The sequence below is a fragment of the Ceratosolen solmsi genome, unplaced genomic scaffold (assembly GCF_000503995.2).
Source record: "Ceratosolen solmsi marchali unplaced genomic scaffold, CerSol_1.0 scaffold41, whole genome shotgun sequence".
NCBI classification, from domain to species: Eukaryota; Metazoa; Arthropoda; class Insecta; order Hymenoptera; family Agaonidae; genus Ceratosolen; species Ceratosolen solmsi.
The window spans coordinates 3,379,896-3,398,591 of record NW_011948424.1 but is presented as its reverse complement, the minus strand read 5'-3'; the positions used below and the strand labels follow the sequence as shown (position 1 = coordinate 3,398,591).

The 18,696-nt window shown below is 30.8% G+C and overlaps 3 protein-coding genes across 3 annotated transcripts in view; 1 reads left to right on the top strand and 2 right to left on the bottom strand.

The window, feature by feature from the left end:
• Window positions 1-136: 136 nt before the first annotated feature.
• On the bottom strand, window positions 137-2,822 carry Nup62 (nucleoporin 62). The gene is made up of 4 exons (XM_011499984.1): window positions 2,556-2,822; window positions 2,148-2,493; window positions 662-905; window positions 137-571 (listed from the first exon to the last, which is right to left on the bottom strand). Exons 1-4 carry the CDS (start codon window positions 2,695-2,697, stop codon window positions 209-211), a joined length of 1,095 nt encoding a protein of 364 aa, XP_011498286.1. The 5' UTR covers window positions 2,698-2,822; the 3' UTR covers window positions 137-208.
• An 827-nt stretch (window positions 2,823-3,649) lies between these two features.
• LOC105362519 (UDP-glucuronosyltransferase 1-9) lies at window positions 3,650-6,403 on the top strand. The gene is made up of 4 exons (XM_011499983.1): window positions 3,650-4,022; window positions 4,612-4,957; window positions 5,322-5,574; window positions 5,846-6,403. The coding sequence occupies exons 1-4, from the start codon at window positions 3,664-3,666 to the stop codon at window positions 6,346-6,348; spliced, it is 1,461 nt and encodes a 486-aa protein (XP_011498285.1). The 5' UTR covers window positions 3,650-3,663; the 3' UTR covers window positions 6,349-6,403.
• A 3,179-nt stretch (window positions 6,404-9,582) lies between these two features.
• LOC105362518 (protein Wnt-1) overlaps window positions 9,583-18,696 on the bottom strand; it is a 110,797-nt gene continuing 101,683 nt past the window's right edge. The window contains exons 3-7 of the mRNA XM_011499982.1: window positions 18,369-18,492; window positions 17,598-17,758; window positions 11,537-11,714; window positions 11,089-11,320; window positions 9,583-9,824 (exon numbers count right to left, since the gene is read on the bottom strand). Coding sequence (XP_011498284.1) covers window positions 9,623-9,824; window positions 11,089-11,320; window positions 11,537-11,714; window positions 17,598-17,758; window positions 18,369-18,492 — 897 coding nt within the window. The 3' untranslated portion in view covers window positions 9,583-9,622. The remainder of the gene's footprint in view (window positions 9,825-11,088; window positions 11,321-11,536; window positions 11,715-17,597; window positions 17,759-18,368; window positions 18,493-18,696) is intronic.

Sequence of the window (18,696 nt, the reverse complement as noted above, 5' to 3'; positions counted from 1 at the left end):
TAATAAAATTGATATTATTATAAAACTACTCGGTTGAAATTGTAGTGCACGCAGTTTGTAGATTGTACGATTTTGTTTAGTTCAATTTTATCGAGCGATTAAAATTTATAAAAAAGATACTTTTTAAAAAATATTTATTTCATTATTTATTTAATAGTATTACATTAAGTGAGGAAAAATGGTGTAAAGGTATATACAGCAGAATAAGTTAATTGTAAGCCAAGTTAAAACTCCTTTCATTTTCTTGCCGAAAGCTCTGATGCATTTGATTAATTTGCTGTATTTTTTGGTTTAATAGATTTGTTTGCTGAACAAGCCACTGTAGACTGTTCATGTGGGCATTAAGAATCTTCACTATTTGTACTATTGGATCGCTCGAGTCCTGAGAACGATTTGCCTCATTTAGATGTTCTATAATCTCTTTAAGATCTTCCGACATCTGTTTTAATTGTGTATCTATATTTTCGGCCAAGCGATATGTGTACTCGCGTTCAGGATCAGTTACGGACAGTAAGGCTAATTCTTTTTCAAGAGGTACCAAGCAGTCTTGTAATTCTTTTTGTTGGCCAACCTGTAATAAGAAAAAATGGGTTAATTATCAAATTGTATCCTAATGCGCTAAACTATCTGTTTAGTATTGAGAAAATCTGACATTACTTACAACATAATCTAATTCATGCTCAAGTTGTTGTTGTTCTAATTTAACTCTTTCAACTTCTTGATTTAAAATTACAATTTTTTCTCCATTCCCTATAAGTAATCTATCCCATGCATTGATTTGTGTAGCTTGATTAACAAAAACTTTTTCTTGCTCTTCCAATTCGAGGGTCCATTTATTTATTGACTCCTCTAATTGACAAAAATTGATAGCACCGGGTGGCCTACTCGCCGATGATGTAGTTACGCTAAATAAAAAGTTTTCATAATGCAACGCACAATATTATGTAAACTGATTAAAGATATTAATTTTTTATATTTTTAATAATGTATAAGCGTTATTTATCAACGTAAACTTTTCGTCTAAATTTCTTACCTAAATAATCTTGTCTGCAAATATTTAAGAAATTATCTTACACATTCCATTTTTTATTGTTTACCATTTTCTTTATTTTTAGTGTACATAAATAAAGTTTTATTATATTCCATTAATGAGAAAGAAACTTTAAATAAAACTTAAGACTTTCATTTTAATAATTTTAGGACACTTTATTAAAATTTCAATCAATCATTAATCATATGTACAAAATTATAAATTAAACTATTTTCTTTTAATACAATAGAATGCAACTAACAAAGATTTGTATCTTCTAATTTATTTATAATTAATTTATCCACGAATTTATTTATATTTTGTATAATAAATCTTTTTCGTTATATCTGAAATTCTATTTATTATTTAATATAACATGTAATAAAATAATCAATAATATGTTTCAATTATATTATTAATGTCAAATTATTAAAAAACTAAATTTTAAAGTAAGTTATATGTATCAATGTTCAAACATTTATTTGAAATTATACCAGTAATTTTTAAAATATCAGATTTATAGATTAATTTATGAAGTTACTCGGCCTTTAACTATTTTAAAATTAAAATAGTTTATATTGAAATTGATTGAAGCGATGCATAGTCAGATTTAGCTATATTAAGAAAGACATTTAACGTACACTAGTTGAAATTCAGATGCGTATCATTATTTTTGCATCATTTTGAGATTACTGTGTTGTCAAATAGAATGAATTATTAATATATTATGTACCGTTATTATAATAAAGTGTTAACTTAATTTGTTTATTTAGACAAGATTTAATTGGGCAATAATATAATGATTGTAATCATAATGCTATTTCATTTTAAATTCTATTAAATAAAATAACTAAATGATAATAGTGAATTATAGATATTTAATCATAAATATATTTAGAAAATTAAAATTTTTTATAACGATAAGAAATTAATGAAATATTTGAAGTATGTAAGAATATACTATTTAAAATTTTATATATTTTTTTGTATAAAAAACAATTTATATCACAAATACAAAAAATCTTGGACAATAAAATAAAATTAAAATCAAATATAATGTATACTTTAAATTTTACAAAATACAAAATAATAAATGTATTAAAATTTGTTTAATTACGTTGTTACCGAGCCTAAAGAAGTTTGTGGTTGGCTAGCGGCAGCAATAGTGGTAGACGCTGGCAACGAAGTAGTTTTCGTCAGTGTTAAGCCAGTAGGTACTGTCGTCGAAGCTACATATCCCAAACTGTATCCTGTACTTGGCGTCGACGAGCTACTTCCTCCTAAATTAAATCCACTCGATGTTGTTGTAGTTGAGCTGCTTAAATTAAAGGTTGGCGTTGTTGCAGCAGCTGTATTAGATAAACTAAATCCTGATGCTGTAGTTGCAGTAGCACCTAAATTGAAACCAGTACCCATTGTTGTAATCGACGTTGTAGTTGCTGTGGAAGCTCCAATCCCAAATCCTAAATAAATAAACGTTCAGTGAACATTTAATCGGATATTTTTAAATTGTTTGGAAACTAACCTCCACCTAGAGATAGAGATGTTCCAGCAGCAGATGTGGTTGCAGGAGCATTAGAAGCTAAATTAAAGCTCGGTGCTGGAACACCAAAATTTATGGTTGCTCCTGGCGTTGTGTTACTTTGAGTTTTTGCAGGGAAGTTCATGATTATGTAAATTTTAAATAACAAAGCAAACCTTCACAAGTTATTAAACGGACAGTAAAAAAACAAGTATATTTATTCTCCTTTTCCGCCAAAGGTTAGGAAATTGTTCGGTTTCAAATTCTTGATACTAGGTGGCTATAATCTTTATTATTACTTATAGATCATAATTAATTTAAATAATTTAATTTCTAAATACTCGATAGTTCTTATTTTTAAATAATATAATTATATGAAAAATGCCGAAATTCTTACATAAATATCGTTAAATGGTAAAATTGTCAATAAGGGAGGAAATTTTAAACTCAAATTTAAATTCCCAGCGAAGATAATAATACAAGGCTTCTATTCGTTAAACTGTCAAATCCCAGGATTTCGTTTGACATTTATTTTACTCTGAGACACTTGTAATTGATATCATACAGTATGTTTTGTAAGTTATAATCTACAGACTATACTTCTTAATTTTCAAGTTACGATCGTAGAACTTTTGCCGGCCGTTCTGCGTCCCATTACTTAATTTTCCCCAAACGCGAAGTCAAACGCTCAATTTTATTTCTTTCAACATTAATATTTATGATTTTTCATTTTCAAAATTTTCAACAACATGTATTTAATGGTCTAAGCCACGAATATTTACGAACCAATTTTGTAAATAATGAAATTACACTACTTCCAAGCAATGCAATAAAAATGGAGTATAATAAAATAAATATTTATAAATTAATAGATATATATTTGTACATCAATTTTTATGTAACAATAAGGGAATGAGATTTACTTTATTAATGTCAAAATTATCATGTTGAAAGTGAATATGCCGGTTTCAAATTCTTATTTCAGCAAACGTATTAGGGACTATTTTAATTTTTGGGCACAGTCTGGCTAATTTATTAGACGAAGTTCCGTTTAAGTTCTCACGCAAATAAAACGAAAACAAAAAGTTAAGTTATAAAACTTTTCAATAAAATGGCATTCGTTTGCCTCATTTTGAGCCTGATATTTTTATCCACCGATGCATCTTCCTTGGTTTCTCCGCCAAAGTCTGCTGTAGTTATTGCATTTGAAGATGCGTATGATTTATCATTACTTGCTAATACAATCTCAGATCTTGGAACAGAGACTACTCTTGTAATACCATTTGAGGAGAATAATTATTATGAGCATCTAATATCAGTTGAAGTAATAAAAATCAATGCCAGTCTCCAATCGAGTGATACTAACGACGCTAAAGCTTTAAGACTCTGTGAAAGTTTTATCAGTGATTCTAATGTATCGAATCATGTTAAATTAATACAACCAACATTTATCATTTTTCCAGCAGTCAGGTATATTGATTTGTATTTAAATTATATATACTAATTATGCAAACCAATATTGTACTAAACAATTAAAATGAATGAATTTTAATTATAAAGCAATAATAATATACCAAAATATTTGTACGATAGTGTTTGATTTTTGGTTTAAAGGATTTATCAAATTAAAGAAATACTAATAAAATATTGTACTTGTTTCGTCTATGTGTCGATTGTCATAATAAAATATGATGTTCAAAAAATTTAAAAAAAAATACTTGATGAAATTTTCAAATATAATCAAAATATCGAATCTAACAATGTAATTTAATTTTTGGTCCAATACGAATTTTATATCATATTATATTAGATTATATATATATATATATATATATATATATATATATATATGTATATGTGAAGGATCTAGTCTCTTAAAGTAAAGTTATATTATAAATGTAAAATTTATATCATAAAGAATGTAATGAAAATGAGAAAAGTTTGATTTTAAAATTTTTAATTACATTGCTTGATTAGAAATTGAAAACTACTCAATTATTACAATTAACGTCTATTATTAATGATACAAAACACACTTATATTATTACTTTATTTTTAGGCACGACGCATGTCTACTACCATGGGCAGCTTCTATATCTGCAATACCTGTTATATGGGCTCGAGGCCATTATGAGGAGTTATATGCATTTATCAAAACAGGAATGGCTTTACCAGTACACGAAACCGGTCTCCTACAAAGTTTTATAGAAAATTTAAATTTAAAATACTTTTTGTATAGTTTAGAGTTTAATTATGTAGTCCCAGTACAAAGACTGATGTATAAAAAATTGCCTGAAATTGACACTACAATTGCTAATTTATATTCTACTACACAATTAATCTTATGGGGTGCGGATCCAATTTTAAGAATGAATTCTGCTTTATTAACTCAATTAGTAGCCGAGGTATAATGAATATATAATAATATTAAATTCTTTTTTTTTTTTTTTTTTTTTCACTTAACCGATAATATAATATCAAATAAAAATTTTAAATATTAAAATTTTTTGCATTTTTAGATTTTTCAATTTTTCAATTTTACAATTTTTCATCAAGGCTTTATATCTGAAATGTTTTATTATATATTTAATTGCTTAGATTATTTTTGTAATAATATTTTTTGACTAGCATTTTTATTATATAAAGTCATAGAATTTATTATGTAATTATATAATAAAATCAAACGACAATTTATTTCTTTTAATTAATCATTCAATTATCTATTTCTATTAAAATATATATAAAATATATTAAACTATTTATTTTTAGATTGGATGTCATCATTGTCGAGGATCTCAACCTTTACCACCTGATATTCAAAAAGAATTAGTTGAATTCAGAGCTGGCACTATTGTTATACTTTTAGATCAAGTTCATGATTCATTAGTTAGAGCTATTGCGCAAAAGTTACCACACGATAGACAAGGATTGGCCGTAATATGGAAAAATAAAAGTGCAAGATTGCATAATAAGCCAAGTAATCTTTTTATTCACAAAGATGTTGATCGACAAGATCTTATAGGTATATATAATTTATAGAGACAATTGAAAATACGTTAATCACAGTTTTTGCACAACTTTTAATATTAAAGATTTTAATGTTAAATTACTAATAAATAAATACATTAAACTTTATAATAAAAGCTTATAGATGAAAAATAATTGAAATTCAGTTTAAAGGTTTGAAATTCATGTGAATATTTGTTCGTAAAAATGACAAGATATATTTTCATTTACAATGCAGTATGTAATTATTTATCATAATTGTTGACAATTTAATAATTTGTTGCCAGGTTATTCTAGGGCAAGAATGGTTTTATGCCACTGCACTGATTCCGAATTTCTTGAGAGTGCTTTTCATGGTACTCCAATGATATGTTTTCCCAGGACTATGGATGAAAAACGAAATGCTCAAAGAGCATTGGAGCTTGGATTTGCTTATATAGAGAAAATTGAAGCGATGTCAGATACCGTAACTGAAATAATAAAAACCATTCACGAGAATAGTAAATATCGCGAAAGCGCGAGACTCGTTTCACAGGCCATTCGTGACAGATCGAATCATGCAATGGATCGGATTCAATATTGGCTTGGTTATGTGGCCAGGCACAATGGCGAGGGAAAAAATCTACTTTTACCTAAACGAGTGTCAACGTACAATGAGATTCTTCAAGCGGTAGCTGGATTTCTTGTCGGAGTCTTTTTCACTACACTTGTAACGATTTTGTTTTTTATGACTCAACATGTCACCGAATCTCAAAGTAAGAAAGAGTCCAAAAAGAAGCACAGAAAATAATTGTTATTAATTAAAAGCTAATATTAATAATGCTGAATTCTATATTTCGACAATGATTAATTTTACACAGTTAAAGTAATATTATGGATTACAATAAATTCGTTAATTATTTTTTCGTTTACCACGCTTATTGTTATTTATTATTTTTCATTTATAAAACATATAGAGTGTAAATGATGCATTTCATTATTATTTTATACTTAAAGTTACTTTTTTAATATTTGAATATTTGGAATGTTTATTTTTAATATAACCGAATATATATAATTTAATTGTATACAAATAAACATACACACACACACACACACACACACACACACACACACATATATATATATATATATATAAGTTTTCGTCAATAAATTTTTTACGTTTATCTCCGATATTATCTTTTATGCTTACGTATGATAATGTGTTAAAGGGTGATAAATAAAAAGAAGATTAATTTTTCACAGTTGTATTCATAAATACACTTATAAGTACACAGGTCATGCATGCATTTGATATATATACACATATAAATATACATATAAATATAAATAAAGAACTATTCACATACACGCACGCACTCACGCACGCACGCACACGCATGCACACGCGCGCACATATATGTATGTATGCATGTATGCATGCATGTATGCATGGATGTATGTATGCATGGATGTATGTATGCGTGCGTGTATGCATGGGCGCATGGGTGTGTGCATGCATATATGTATATATATATATATATATATATATGTATCGTTACTCTATATCTATTTGAGAATTATGTATGTTTAGCTGGTTTTAACAATAGAAAAAGTTTTGATTATGAATATTATATATAATAATAAGGAAAATAAATTACTATTATATTTCAATACTGTACTTTGTATGTAATCATTAAAACGAGTACTTGCTCGTTTGTTATTCGCTTCCGGACAGAGTAAGTTTTATCGGAACGACGGTTACTCATTATCTAAAGTTTATTATTTACGTGCCAATAAATATAACGACCGCTTCATTTACTATCGATTAATTAATTTTTTTTTTTCTTAATTCTTTATCCAAGAAAGATAAACATTTGCATATATTTTGCATTTATTTGTAATATATCATATCACAAACTGAAAATAAAATGTCTCTCATTAATTTACTACAATAAACTTTTTACTGGTATCGCTTCAATTACTACTGCGAATAATTCATTTATTACAATTTTATCATTTAATAAGCAAACTAATGGAAATATTTACTTAGAAATTTATTAACTTAAATTGGTTCAATCAATTCGATAAAACAAATGTATATAATTCATAGGCAAAAACAACAGATTAAAATTTTTTTACCGTACTTTTATAATTATAAGAAATAATCGGTACAATTGTATATACTTGTAATATAATTATAAGTAAAAATCGAATAAATTTGGAAAATTAATGAAATACTGCAATGCTTTACAGCCGATCAAGAAATTATATTTGACGTTAGGTTTTGACTTTGACATATTACACTTTTATGAGAAAGAATAAATTTTTGTCTATAAAAAATTACCAAAAAGTTAAGAAAAGTTTTTAAATAATATATTAATTCTTATTAATAATTTTATATCTTATAAATATACATTAACAAATGTTTAATTCTAATTAAATAAGAAATATAAATTTTTAAGAAACTGTTTTCGAGATAAGCGGTATCATAGTATGGTAATAAGCCCATTCGAGAAAAAGTTTCATTTGTACATTCAATATATTTTCATTGTGTAATATAGTTTCATTTATATCTAACGTAGTTTTAAAATTCAGGCAATATATCGATTTTAATTTTGAAGACTACATTTTTAATAAAAAAAAAAAAAATTAATAATATAGTTAATATCTTTTTCGTTGCGAGATAATAGCGAGATTGAATTATAATTTCGCCAGAATACATTTAAACATCGATTTTCCTTATCGATATTTATCAAATTTATCATTTCTTTTTTTTTTTTTTTTTTTTTTTTTTTTTTTTTTTTTTTTATTATAAACTAACTAATGATATAGTATAGCTTATCAATCGACATAATATATTTTGTATGTATATATATTTTTTATAATTATTTTGCTCTTATTATTGATTTTGTTTTAAATAGAATTTTTTTTTTTTTTTTTTTTTGAATTCTTCATATGTGACGAATACATTTTTTTTTCTTAAAAAGTAATTTCGAAAATATTGCCACATCACACAGTCACAATTTACTATATTCTTCTTCTATATTTTATTTTCTTTCTTTTTTTTTTTCATACTTGTACGATTTATTATATGTAAGACGAAATGAGCAAAATATTGGTTTTGACGCATTGGTTTTGCAGTGTCGAAACGGAAGTTACACTTAAGCGTTATTTCTTCTCGCAATAGACAATTAAGAGTGTCAATCAAAAGAGCTCTATAACACTGCAAGTGATTAAGCTTACGCGAATATATAATATTATATTTATATATAAATACGTTGATAGGTAAAAAATTGAAATATGTACATTTCATTGGCATTTGATGTCGTTTCATCATTCGGTTATTTATTTTTGAATGCGTGCAATTTTATACGTGCACACACGTGTTTACATATATTTAATGTTAGAGCTATAAAATTATAAATCTAGAGTTGATTGAAATACAATAAAAGGCTTCAGTTAATTTTTTTGAAATAAATATAAGACAATATCCACGGAAACTAATAAAAATACTTTTTGAATGCAGTCGTGAATATGTCCCTGTAAATATCTATATAAATTAATATCGTACTCTTTTACTGTTTCTTACTTATTCTTTCTTTCACGCTCTGTATTACTCTTTCTTCCATACCCTCTTTAATCCTCCACCTATCGTCCTTGTTCGCTCTTTCACTCTTTCACTCTTTCACTCTCTCTCTCTCTCTCTCTTTCTCTCTTCTCTTACTCTCTCTCTCTCTTTCTCTCTCTCTCTCTCTCTCTCTTACTCTCTCTCTCTCTCTCACTCTCTCTCTCTCTCTCTCTCTCTCTTACTCTCTGTCGTTAACTTTAACACTTTTCCCTTCTCATTTACTAATACACTACTGCGGTACCTATTGATCATAATATTGACAACTAATAGTGAATTTATATAAAAATAAAAAATAAGAACGAGTAATTATAAAAGAGTCGGCTCATTCGCAGGTTAAAGTTAAGGTTAGCCGTTGATATTGTACAGAGGGGAGAAAAAGAAGAAAAGTCCACTCTCCCGTAAACGTTAGCGCGGTCGCACTCGGGAATCGTGGTTGTCGCCCTTGGTGGTGTCCTTAGTTGCACACGTGTTCCTCCCGCGTGTGCTTGCAAAGCTCACATTTGACATCGCAGCACCAGACGAAGCGACAGTTGCACTTCTCTATGACGTCACGCACGCGGGTTTGGTATCCACGGCCGCAACAGAGCAGTCGGCATCCATCTAGGCCCAGGCTTGTCCGGTTGCAGATACGGCCCTTCGTGCCCGGTATGCCCAATCTGTTACGTGAGTAAAGAATACCATCGTTAAAGAAACGTCATCGACAATTCTTCCTCTGCTCGTTCGCGTTATTTCAATTATAATAAGGTAGGTAAATAAGGGCAACGCTTGCTCTAGTGGTTGATTTTAGTTTGAACGATAGAGAGTGGCGGAACTCCTCTTTACACGGACGCTCGTGTATGCCATGCATATAGAAGAATGCGCGAGTATATTTTCATCGATTGTATTAAAATTTAAATTCGTTCGTATGGTATTTTAGCTTGTATATCGGGTTGCCAAACTGGAGCTCTAGGAATTAGGTGTAGTATTGTTTTAAAGGGCTCGAACGATCTCTGTCAACTAAAAATAACGGTTTCTTAGAATTATTTAAAAAGTGACATTTACCGTTATCATACAATGTACCATCAATTAAAATAATAACGAAAAAAATAGTTTGTTATTTATTTAATTGGTAGAGCTACATTAGCTTTCGGACATAATTGAAAATTGAAAAAGATGGATGTTGGTAGTATGAAGGGGGAAAAAAATGATAATAAACGAATTTCGTGCAATACTGTTTTGTCGAAAGTAGGTTCGTTAAACAAAAATAAAAAAAAAACAAAAAAAAAAAACAAAAAAAAAAACAAAAACAAAAAAACAAAAAAAAACAAGAACAAAAAAAACAAAAAAAAAACAAAATAAACAAAAGAAAAAATAGATAAATAAAAAAAAAAAAAATAAAAAAAAGAAAATAGAAAATACTACGAATAAATTTAGTATACGATTGATGACTAGCCATATCGAGAGATAGGGAATTGAATTTACATATTAAGGAGTCGCAACAGGTGTCTTGTAGCAGCGATTTCAGCTCTCAAAGAGATTAAAGCAACGAACGGTGCCGAAGCCCAAGAAGAAGGAGCGAATAAAGTCGACGATAAATGTATGTACTCGTAATCTAAAGCTGCAATGGCTTGTGTATATAAAGAAGTGGCTATCAGGCCTTTAAAGTTCAATGGCGAGATATTCCAAGTGCGTGTATGTGTGCGGACGAATACGAATTCGAAGGCGCGCGCGCGTAGTATATAACGTTTATTTATTAATTCTGCAGTAACGAAAAAGCGATGTGGTAATGCAATGTTTTCGGCCGTTAGGTCAATTGGGAGCGGGGATCTTGGACAACGTAATTTCTACATCATTAATCATTAAAAGTGCAAAGCGCTGGGATGATAAATTGTAAAGGAAGCCGGCGCCGAGGATGTTGGTCGTTGCAGTGGCTGCACTTACGTGAGATTTCGTTCGCAGTAGTCGGGGCTGTCCTCGAGATAGACGAGATCGGTCTTATTGGGCCGTTTGAGCTCCGGTCTGGCAGGCCTGAGGCGGGCCGGTCGGTGACTACCGCGTTGGGCCAGACGCACCAGGGCCGCGCCTTCGTGGAGTTGGGCCAGGGCTGTCCCGGCCGAGCGGAAGGTTGGCAGTCTGCGCCAGCAGACGCGTACGCTGCACGATCCGGACATGCCTGCAAACGACCACTCATTATTAGTCATTAGTTAGCTTCGTCGAGTTAGGTCTTAGTCTTATCGCGTGCTAGAGTTTCGTGGACAAAGGGCAGCCTTGGATTATGCCATTGTCGGCTTCTCAATAAATCAACCATCGCCAATTGGTTTTTTGTTTTTTGGAGTGGGAGGAGATAGAATGAGACAGAATTGGGGGGGGGGGCGAGGGCAATACTCACCGTGGCACTTGCAGACTCGCTGCATTCGAGAGCGGACGGCTCGTCTCCCGGCCTCGCTGTCGTGTTTCCTCATGAGGAGGCCGGCTAGACCCTGGGGTCCATGGGCCGCTCCGTACTTAATCGGCTCCTCGCTCGCCTCCGACCACTCGCGTGAGAATCTCTCCCCAAAGTGGATGTCCTGCCGATAATTAAGAGGTTAGTCGAGAGATTAGTTGGAGTGCACCAGGATGAGTTTGGGGGTCCCTTATGTAAACGAGCTCTCAAAGATTCGAAAAATTTTGTTGCCCGCGAGCCCAAGCCTTAAAGAAAAGGATCTTGCTCGAAACTTCCATTCGCCGTTTATTCAGACTTCATACTTTTTATGTACTACTTACTCTTTTTATCATGATTTTTGATAATGGAGTTCTGTGTGTTACGAACATGAAATGACACCGGCATTGGCTTGATATTCAATAAAATTATCTTACTTATAAAACTTGGCTACGATGATCCTTATAGATGAGTAGCATTTTAATAAGCTACAAGTGGATTAAGATTTCATCACTTTCCCTTTCCTGCAACGATCACTGCACGGTCCTTTCAAAACAAAATTCTGATATCGATATTACCCGTGCGAAGCGAATGAGAAAGTATTATGGTAGAGTACTTCACTCGCGAGTAGAGACAATTTGAAAAATGCATCGTCCGTAATTTGAAGTCTGTGCGAGCAGTTCGAGGCATTGTACTTCAGTTGTGAGATAACGTAAAAAGGATTAACTGTCCCTGCCTTGTCGATTTTTGTCGTGATTTTAGTCATTTTTTCCTGGTCGTTGCAATTTTTTTTTTTTTTTTTTTTTTTTTTTTTTTTTTTTTTTTTTGTTGCGATCATGAATGTCAGACGTATCAACGCTCGGAAAGATCGAGATTTCGTGTACATTGTCGGATTACGCTAATGACGTTTTCCTATCTACTTGCACTCGACGAATTCTCCTTACAATTCGACCATTGGATTGTACTTTTCAGCTACTCTTCTCTCTCAAAATATTTTTACAAACAGACGGTTAAACAATAATGAAAAGTCATTAGACACATCGTTCAATAATAATGTATTTGCTCTTACAATGCTGTAACAATAACTTTAACATTGCAGTTAAATATCGTAGCAAGAATTTTACTATCTCTATTACTCATATTTACATTACATTCGTTTCGAGTCATAACATTGTAATAAGTTAACGTTGTATAATAAGCAAAAATTAATCCATAATTATAAAACAGATAATATTTTAAACGTTCCAAATATATTAAAAAATGAAGAAAAAAAAATTTATTCATTTAATGCTTTATAATGAAATTATAGATAAATAAAAATTAAGCTTTATTAGTTCGAATCATTGAATGTTATTGTACAAGTATTTTTCTATGACAAATTTACATTAATCGTACCTGATAAATCATGTTAATTGTAATTTTACATATTTTCATATTCAATCACATGCAAATATTATGTTGGATAATTTTAAAAGGTTACACGAAATCTCGGACTTTTTATTTCTGTCGATTAAAATAAACAACACTCGTTTACATCGTAGTTCATTAATAAAATTTTTAACTTTTGTAATCCTAAAACATCGATGATATACGGATGAAATTGATAATTTCAGGCCCTGACGTTAAAAATTAACTTTAGAGTATCATTTTAAAAGGTATAAAATCCTCTGTTTACGTAGTATAATAAGTGTAAAATAAAAAATATCGAGAGAAAGTGGCCGCGAAAATCTGCATCCCATTCAAACGTTCGATCGAATAAAATAATCAAAAGGGATATATTGAGTAGGAGTAGAAACAATTAAGATGAAGAACGTTAGTCTTAACATTTTACACTCGTTGTGAAATTTGAATATCGAAATCGTAGAAGGAAAATAGAGGATATTTTCCATTATTCCGATTGAACTCTTTTAACATTGAACATTACAAAGCTTTACAATATGAAATTAATTTCTTTATGCTTATTAGCATTAATAATGTAATATTCACGTAACACAAAATTCACCTAAATTTATTATCTCTATAACTATAATCTATAAATGCTTAAAAGTTAATGTAATTTATCAATATAATACATAATAATATATACTATTAAATTGGAATTGCAGATTAATTTAATATATGCAAATACTTGATATTATCCAAATAGTCGCGCAGTCCTATTTCATTTGAAGCTGCGACACGTGAGCACAATGTTGTCTATTATTCTTGCGCATGTTACTCATTACCAATGCATATTAAATTCATTATTAATATGATTATTTATTTTTAATATTGTTTAACCGAATAATTACTTAAATAAGTAAATAATTTATTTAATTTTGTAATTCATTCATTTACTTGAATATTCCGACGTTTATTGAACTTAAGAATTAGTTTGTATTTAACAATAACTGCATGTTACAATTTTTAAGTAGTAATTTGCTTCCTTTACTCTTTACATATAATCAACATTTTTAGAGTGAAATTTTAAGTGATAATGCAAATAACAATTATCTTATTAGTTGAGCTGTACATGCATTTCATTTGTATTTTATACTTTTCTAATGATAAATGATTTAGAACATTTACTGGCTTCGCGCTTACTGTTTCATGAAATATAAATATGCTCATCTTAAATTATATAATAAATCAGTAATATTAAAAAAAAAAAACTAAAAAAAAAAAAAAAAAAAAAAAAAAAAAAAAAAAAGACACTACAAATCTTTGAATGCAGAAAATAATAATAATATGGTATTAAGTTCCTAAATCATAATTTTTTATTTATTAAATATTGATTGGAACTTAAAAGTTTATTTACTTTTAAAAAGAATAATAATAAGATTATGAAGAAATTGAACTAATAGTATAAATCAAGAAAATTCTTTAATTAAACGTTATGCTTTAATGTTATGCGTTAATCGATGTCCTCGTTAGTTACGTGAGCATTAAACAAAATTACATCTACATTACAATTTCATGAAAAATACGTTAAAACAATTTCAATTTCCAATTAATTATTTCTTGTTTATTGAAAAGTTATATTAGTTTAATATTACCGATTTTATAATTACAATATGATTTGAATACAGAGATTGTAACAGCTTTAATAATTTTGTATATTTCCAGATGTTAACTTATGACATTAACATTATAGTTGGGCTTGTTTCTTTGACAATAATGTATAATACAGGAAGAATGGACAAAAAAAAAAAAAAAAAAAAAAAAAAAAAAAAAAAAAAAAAAAAAAAAACAGAAAAAAAATAAAAAAAAAAATATCTATGAGCAGTGAGCGAGGAAGTGAGCAAAACGGATGCATTTCGCGTGAACAGGTGACCCTTTGTAGACATCGCAAGCTTACAAGAAGATTAAGGCGACTAAGCTTGTTAAGTTACGACAACCCTCCGATTACCCCGCACAGAACAAACGAGAGTGAGAGTGAGAGTGAGAGAGAGAGAGTGAGAGAGAGAGACCCTGACGAGTGTCGACAGCCAAAGCCCATTATTACACAATAGTAGACGATCGAACGATCTCACCCTTCTGATTCCTTCTTCGTCTTCTTCTTTTTCTTCTTCTCCTTCTCCATTCGACCCCAAGGTAATTTGTCCTCGTATTGCGGCTTCCATTACTGTTTTTGTTAAGGCTCAAGTCTTTTGTTTCGTGGGCATATCATCTTTTTAATAGTATAACCGCACGTCAGATATCTCGTGCACTAGATTCAGAAGTCAGCATCGTACATTTTTCCCTTATTACACTATTACTTCATTAATACTTTTACGCTAAATACCTTCATTGTATTTACATATTTTATTAGAAAGCAGCAGAGAATTGAATATTGGATTCTCTTGTGCATATTTCATAATAAATCTGCATAATGATTTTCATTAGCGAGGATTTAAAAATTAATAAGAAGATGAAAATACGTTTCATACAATTATCAGCTGTGAAATAAATATTTTTTTAGCTCTTATGTAGCCCGAGACGATTCTAATAAAATTACAATTTTAATACATTATATTTAGATGCGCATTGTGCTTCGATTTACAATTCAATCTGCATTTATTTAGATAATTATGATAGATTTTGTATACTGGCAATATTATTTATAAATCTAAGCTGCGCGATGCGATGGAAATTGGCGCGATAAACGTTTGAATAATTATTAATTCATAAGTGGAGAAACAGTGGTGCAATCCAATAGGTCGATTCATATAATAAATCCAAACAGATTATTTGTATCCATTCAATTATATTAGATGAAATACACTTGTTAGAAGGTCATTTGTATTATATATAGTGCTCTAGGGAATGAATATCGTAAAGCACAATTTTACTTAATAAATCTCCTTTTTCTCTCGAATTAAATATGAAACTCTTTGCCTAATGTCTATCGCCTACAAGACAATATCCACTGACATTAATCAAATAATTTTTACGAAACAATTACGTTCTTAAAACGCATGGGATCCAAGCATATGCTGCTCTTATTATTTCGGTCGATTATTTTTTTCGATAAGAAGGGCAAAGAATGCTAGCTCAGATAATTAGAAAACGCTGCGGGAAAAGTAAGAGAGAAGGTGTAGCACTCGTCTATCAATCAAGCTAAAAGCTTGGATTGGTTAAGATGTATTGGCAGTCTTTAATAATTCACGACCAGTCAGCGAACATTAAGAATAGTCTTTTCTGCTTCGTACTGTCGAATCGTCCCATGTCCTTTAGAACTTTTGGAATAATACCGCGCGTGTATTGTGTGCTTGCAATCACTGTGTGACATGACAGAACAGCCCAACTAGCAGGGCGATTCACAAAAGAAGACAGACAGACAGACAGACAGACAGACAGACAGACAGACAGACAGACAGACAGACAGACAGACAGACAGACAGACAGACAGACAGACAGACAGACAGACAGACAAACAGAAAAGAAAACCGCATGCGAGTTTTGCGGCCTTCTGGGTGAGCTTTCGATGCTAAACAGATAAAGGGGAAATCGTCTCAGTGGTAAGTCTTCGTGTCGTGTGACTTTGTCTTTTTTAACAAGGGTGAGTCATTGTTGTGACGGTGGCTCTTCTTTACTTGCATTGCTCAAGATTCGGCTGAATTTTCCTTTTCCTTTTCTTTTAATTTCATTTTGTTTCTTTGTTTATAATGAAGTTGTATTTTAGTCGTTTTCTATCGTGGCCCATTGCAATTTAAATCCTAATTAAACGTCATTCTTTAATCTCCCTAAGAAGAAAAGTTGCGAGCGTCTTATGAGAAATAATAACGATGTTGCTGTGCTTTTCTATTTAACCGAGTAAAATTATTAGGCCATGGCTAAATGTCTTTCATTTCATTTACTTTCTCTATTTTTCAAACATATTTTTTAATTCCCTCCCCTCCCGCCCCTTATAAAATTTATATATTTGTATGTATTTTGTAAGAATATAAAACTTTTATAATAATTGGACACTACCGTGAAAATTTATTACCAAAGTATTATTTATCACAAGACGTTTTATATATTTTTCATTGTATGATCCAGGATGTAGACAAAGATTAATGAAAAGTCTTAGCTTTAAGCGATTATCTCTGATAAATTAGAAGATAAGAATCGGAGTATTAAATTCGAAACGATGATTTTATTTATTTATTTTTTAAGTATTTACTTTATGTCGAATTTCAGATATTTTTATAATAAACAATATATTTTTACTGTTATATTACAAAAATGCTCCAAGCGCAAATCCTTCTTATAATACATGAACAATGCGCATAAAAACTGCGATGTTTATTTTAAGGGCTTCGTTATAAATTTTGCATGCATCGACTCGCGTACTATTTAAATGGCTGGCCCTTACCTAATTCCATACCAATTGAATCAAATGGTAATACAACAATGCGATAATAATTAAGCCGGCTTGGGGTGAGAGAGAGAGAGAGAGAGAGAGAGAGAGAGAGAGAGAGAGAGAGAGAGAGCGCGATGACACGTACACTAACAAGGGGAGCACCCGAAATTTCTGAAAGGCTTCGAGGAGATTGGGATACCAAGGCTCGGGCGCGTTGTCTGTTACCTCGCTGCATCCGCCCCACTGCCAGTTGCTCGAGTGCTGCCTCGTCCTGACGCGGTTGTCGCAGGAGCAGTCGGTGAGTTCGCCCCTGGAGCAGGCGCGCGTTACGCTATAGGCGACTCCTGCGGCCGAAACGGCGTATACGAACGCGGCCTCCCGGCTGTCTGTGAACATGCGTGACCTCGTTATGCGTTACATCGTTAATGGGAGCGAGGGCATTATTGTCTTGGAGGAGTGGATCAGCGAGTGGATTGAAGAAATTAACGTAGCGCGTTTGCAAAAAGTGGTGGGAGCTCGGTTGGATTATTGATTTTGCTGAATGGTAAATTGAAATTTTTGTATTTTAAAATTACGAATAGTCGGCTGATTTAAGTAGCATTTGGACTTGTTCCCATCGCTTGCCACTTTTACAAATATTTCTTTCGCACAGTGACATTTGCGCGAATTGAGCTGTCGAACGTTCGATTAAGCAAATAGTCTCCCTACTTACCGTCTCGTAACATCCACGAGGATAAGCACTTTTTGTCAATTTATTATTTTACTGGGGCAATAATTTTGTTTTGCCATGTTACACGGCAATTTCGTCTTAATTTCAGCTATTAAATAAATTGGGCATTAAAGGAACGATTACCAGATCCTACATAGCCATTGCAATATCATGGATTTAAAGTAAAAAATTGTAAGTGATTATTAAAGAAAAGGAAAGCTCTAGAGAAAGATATTGTCAACTGAAGCTGCATTGAAGCGAGAAACTGATTGTAAAACTTTACTTACTGACGTGCATAACACCACCGAAAACATTATCAGCATTATCCGGATTTATCGTGCAGTTCCATCGCGCGGATTTAAATTGATGTTGACATTCTTCAATAGCTAATCTTGCCCCTGCACCGATTGCCTGCAAAACATCATTTATTATGTCATTTTTTATATTATAAAGATAAAAAATTATATTCTCATCAAGATAATGTTATAATCGATTTTTTAATCGCCTCTGATTAAGGACAATCGATAATCCATAAATGGCTGTCGTCAATTATATAGAATTTCAAAATAATACAAAGACTTTGATTTTTACGAGAATGGAATAATAATGTGAGTA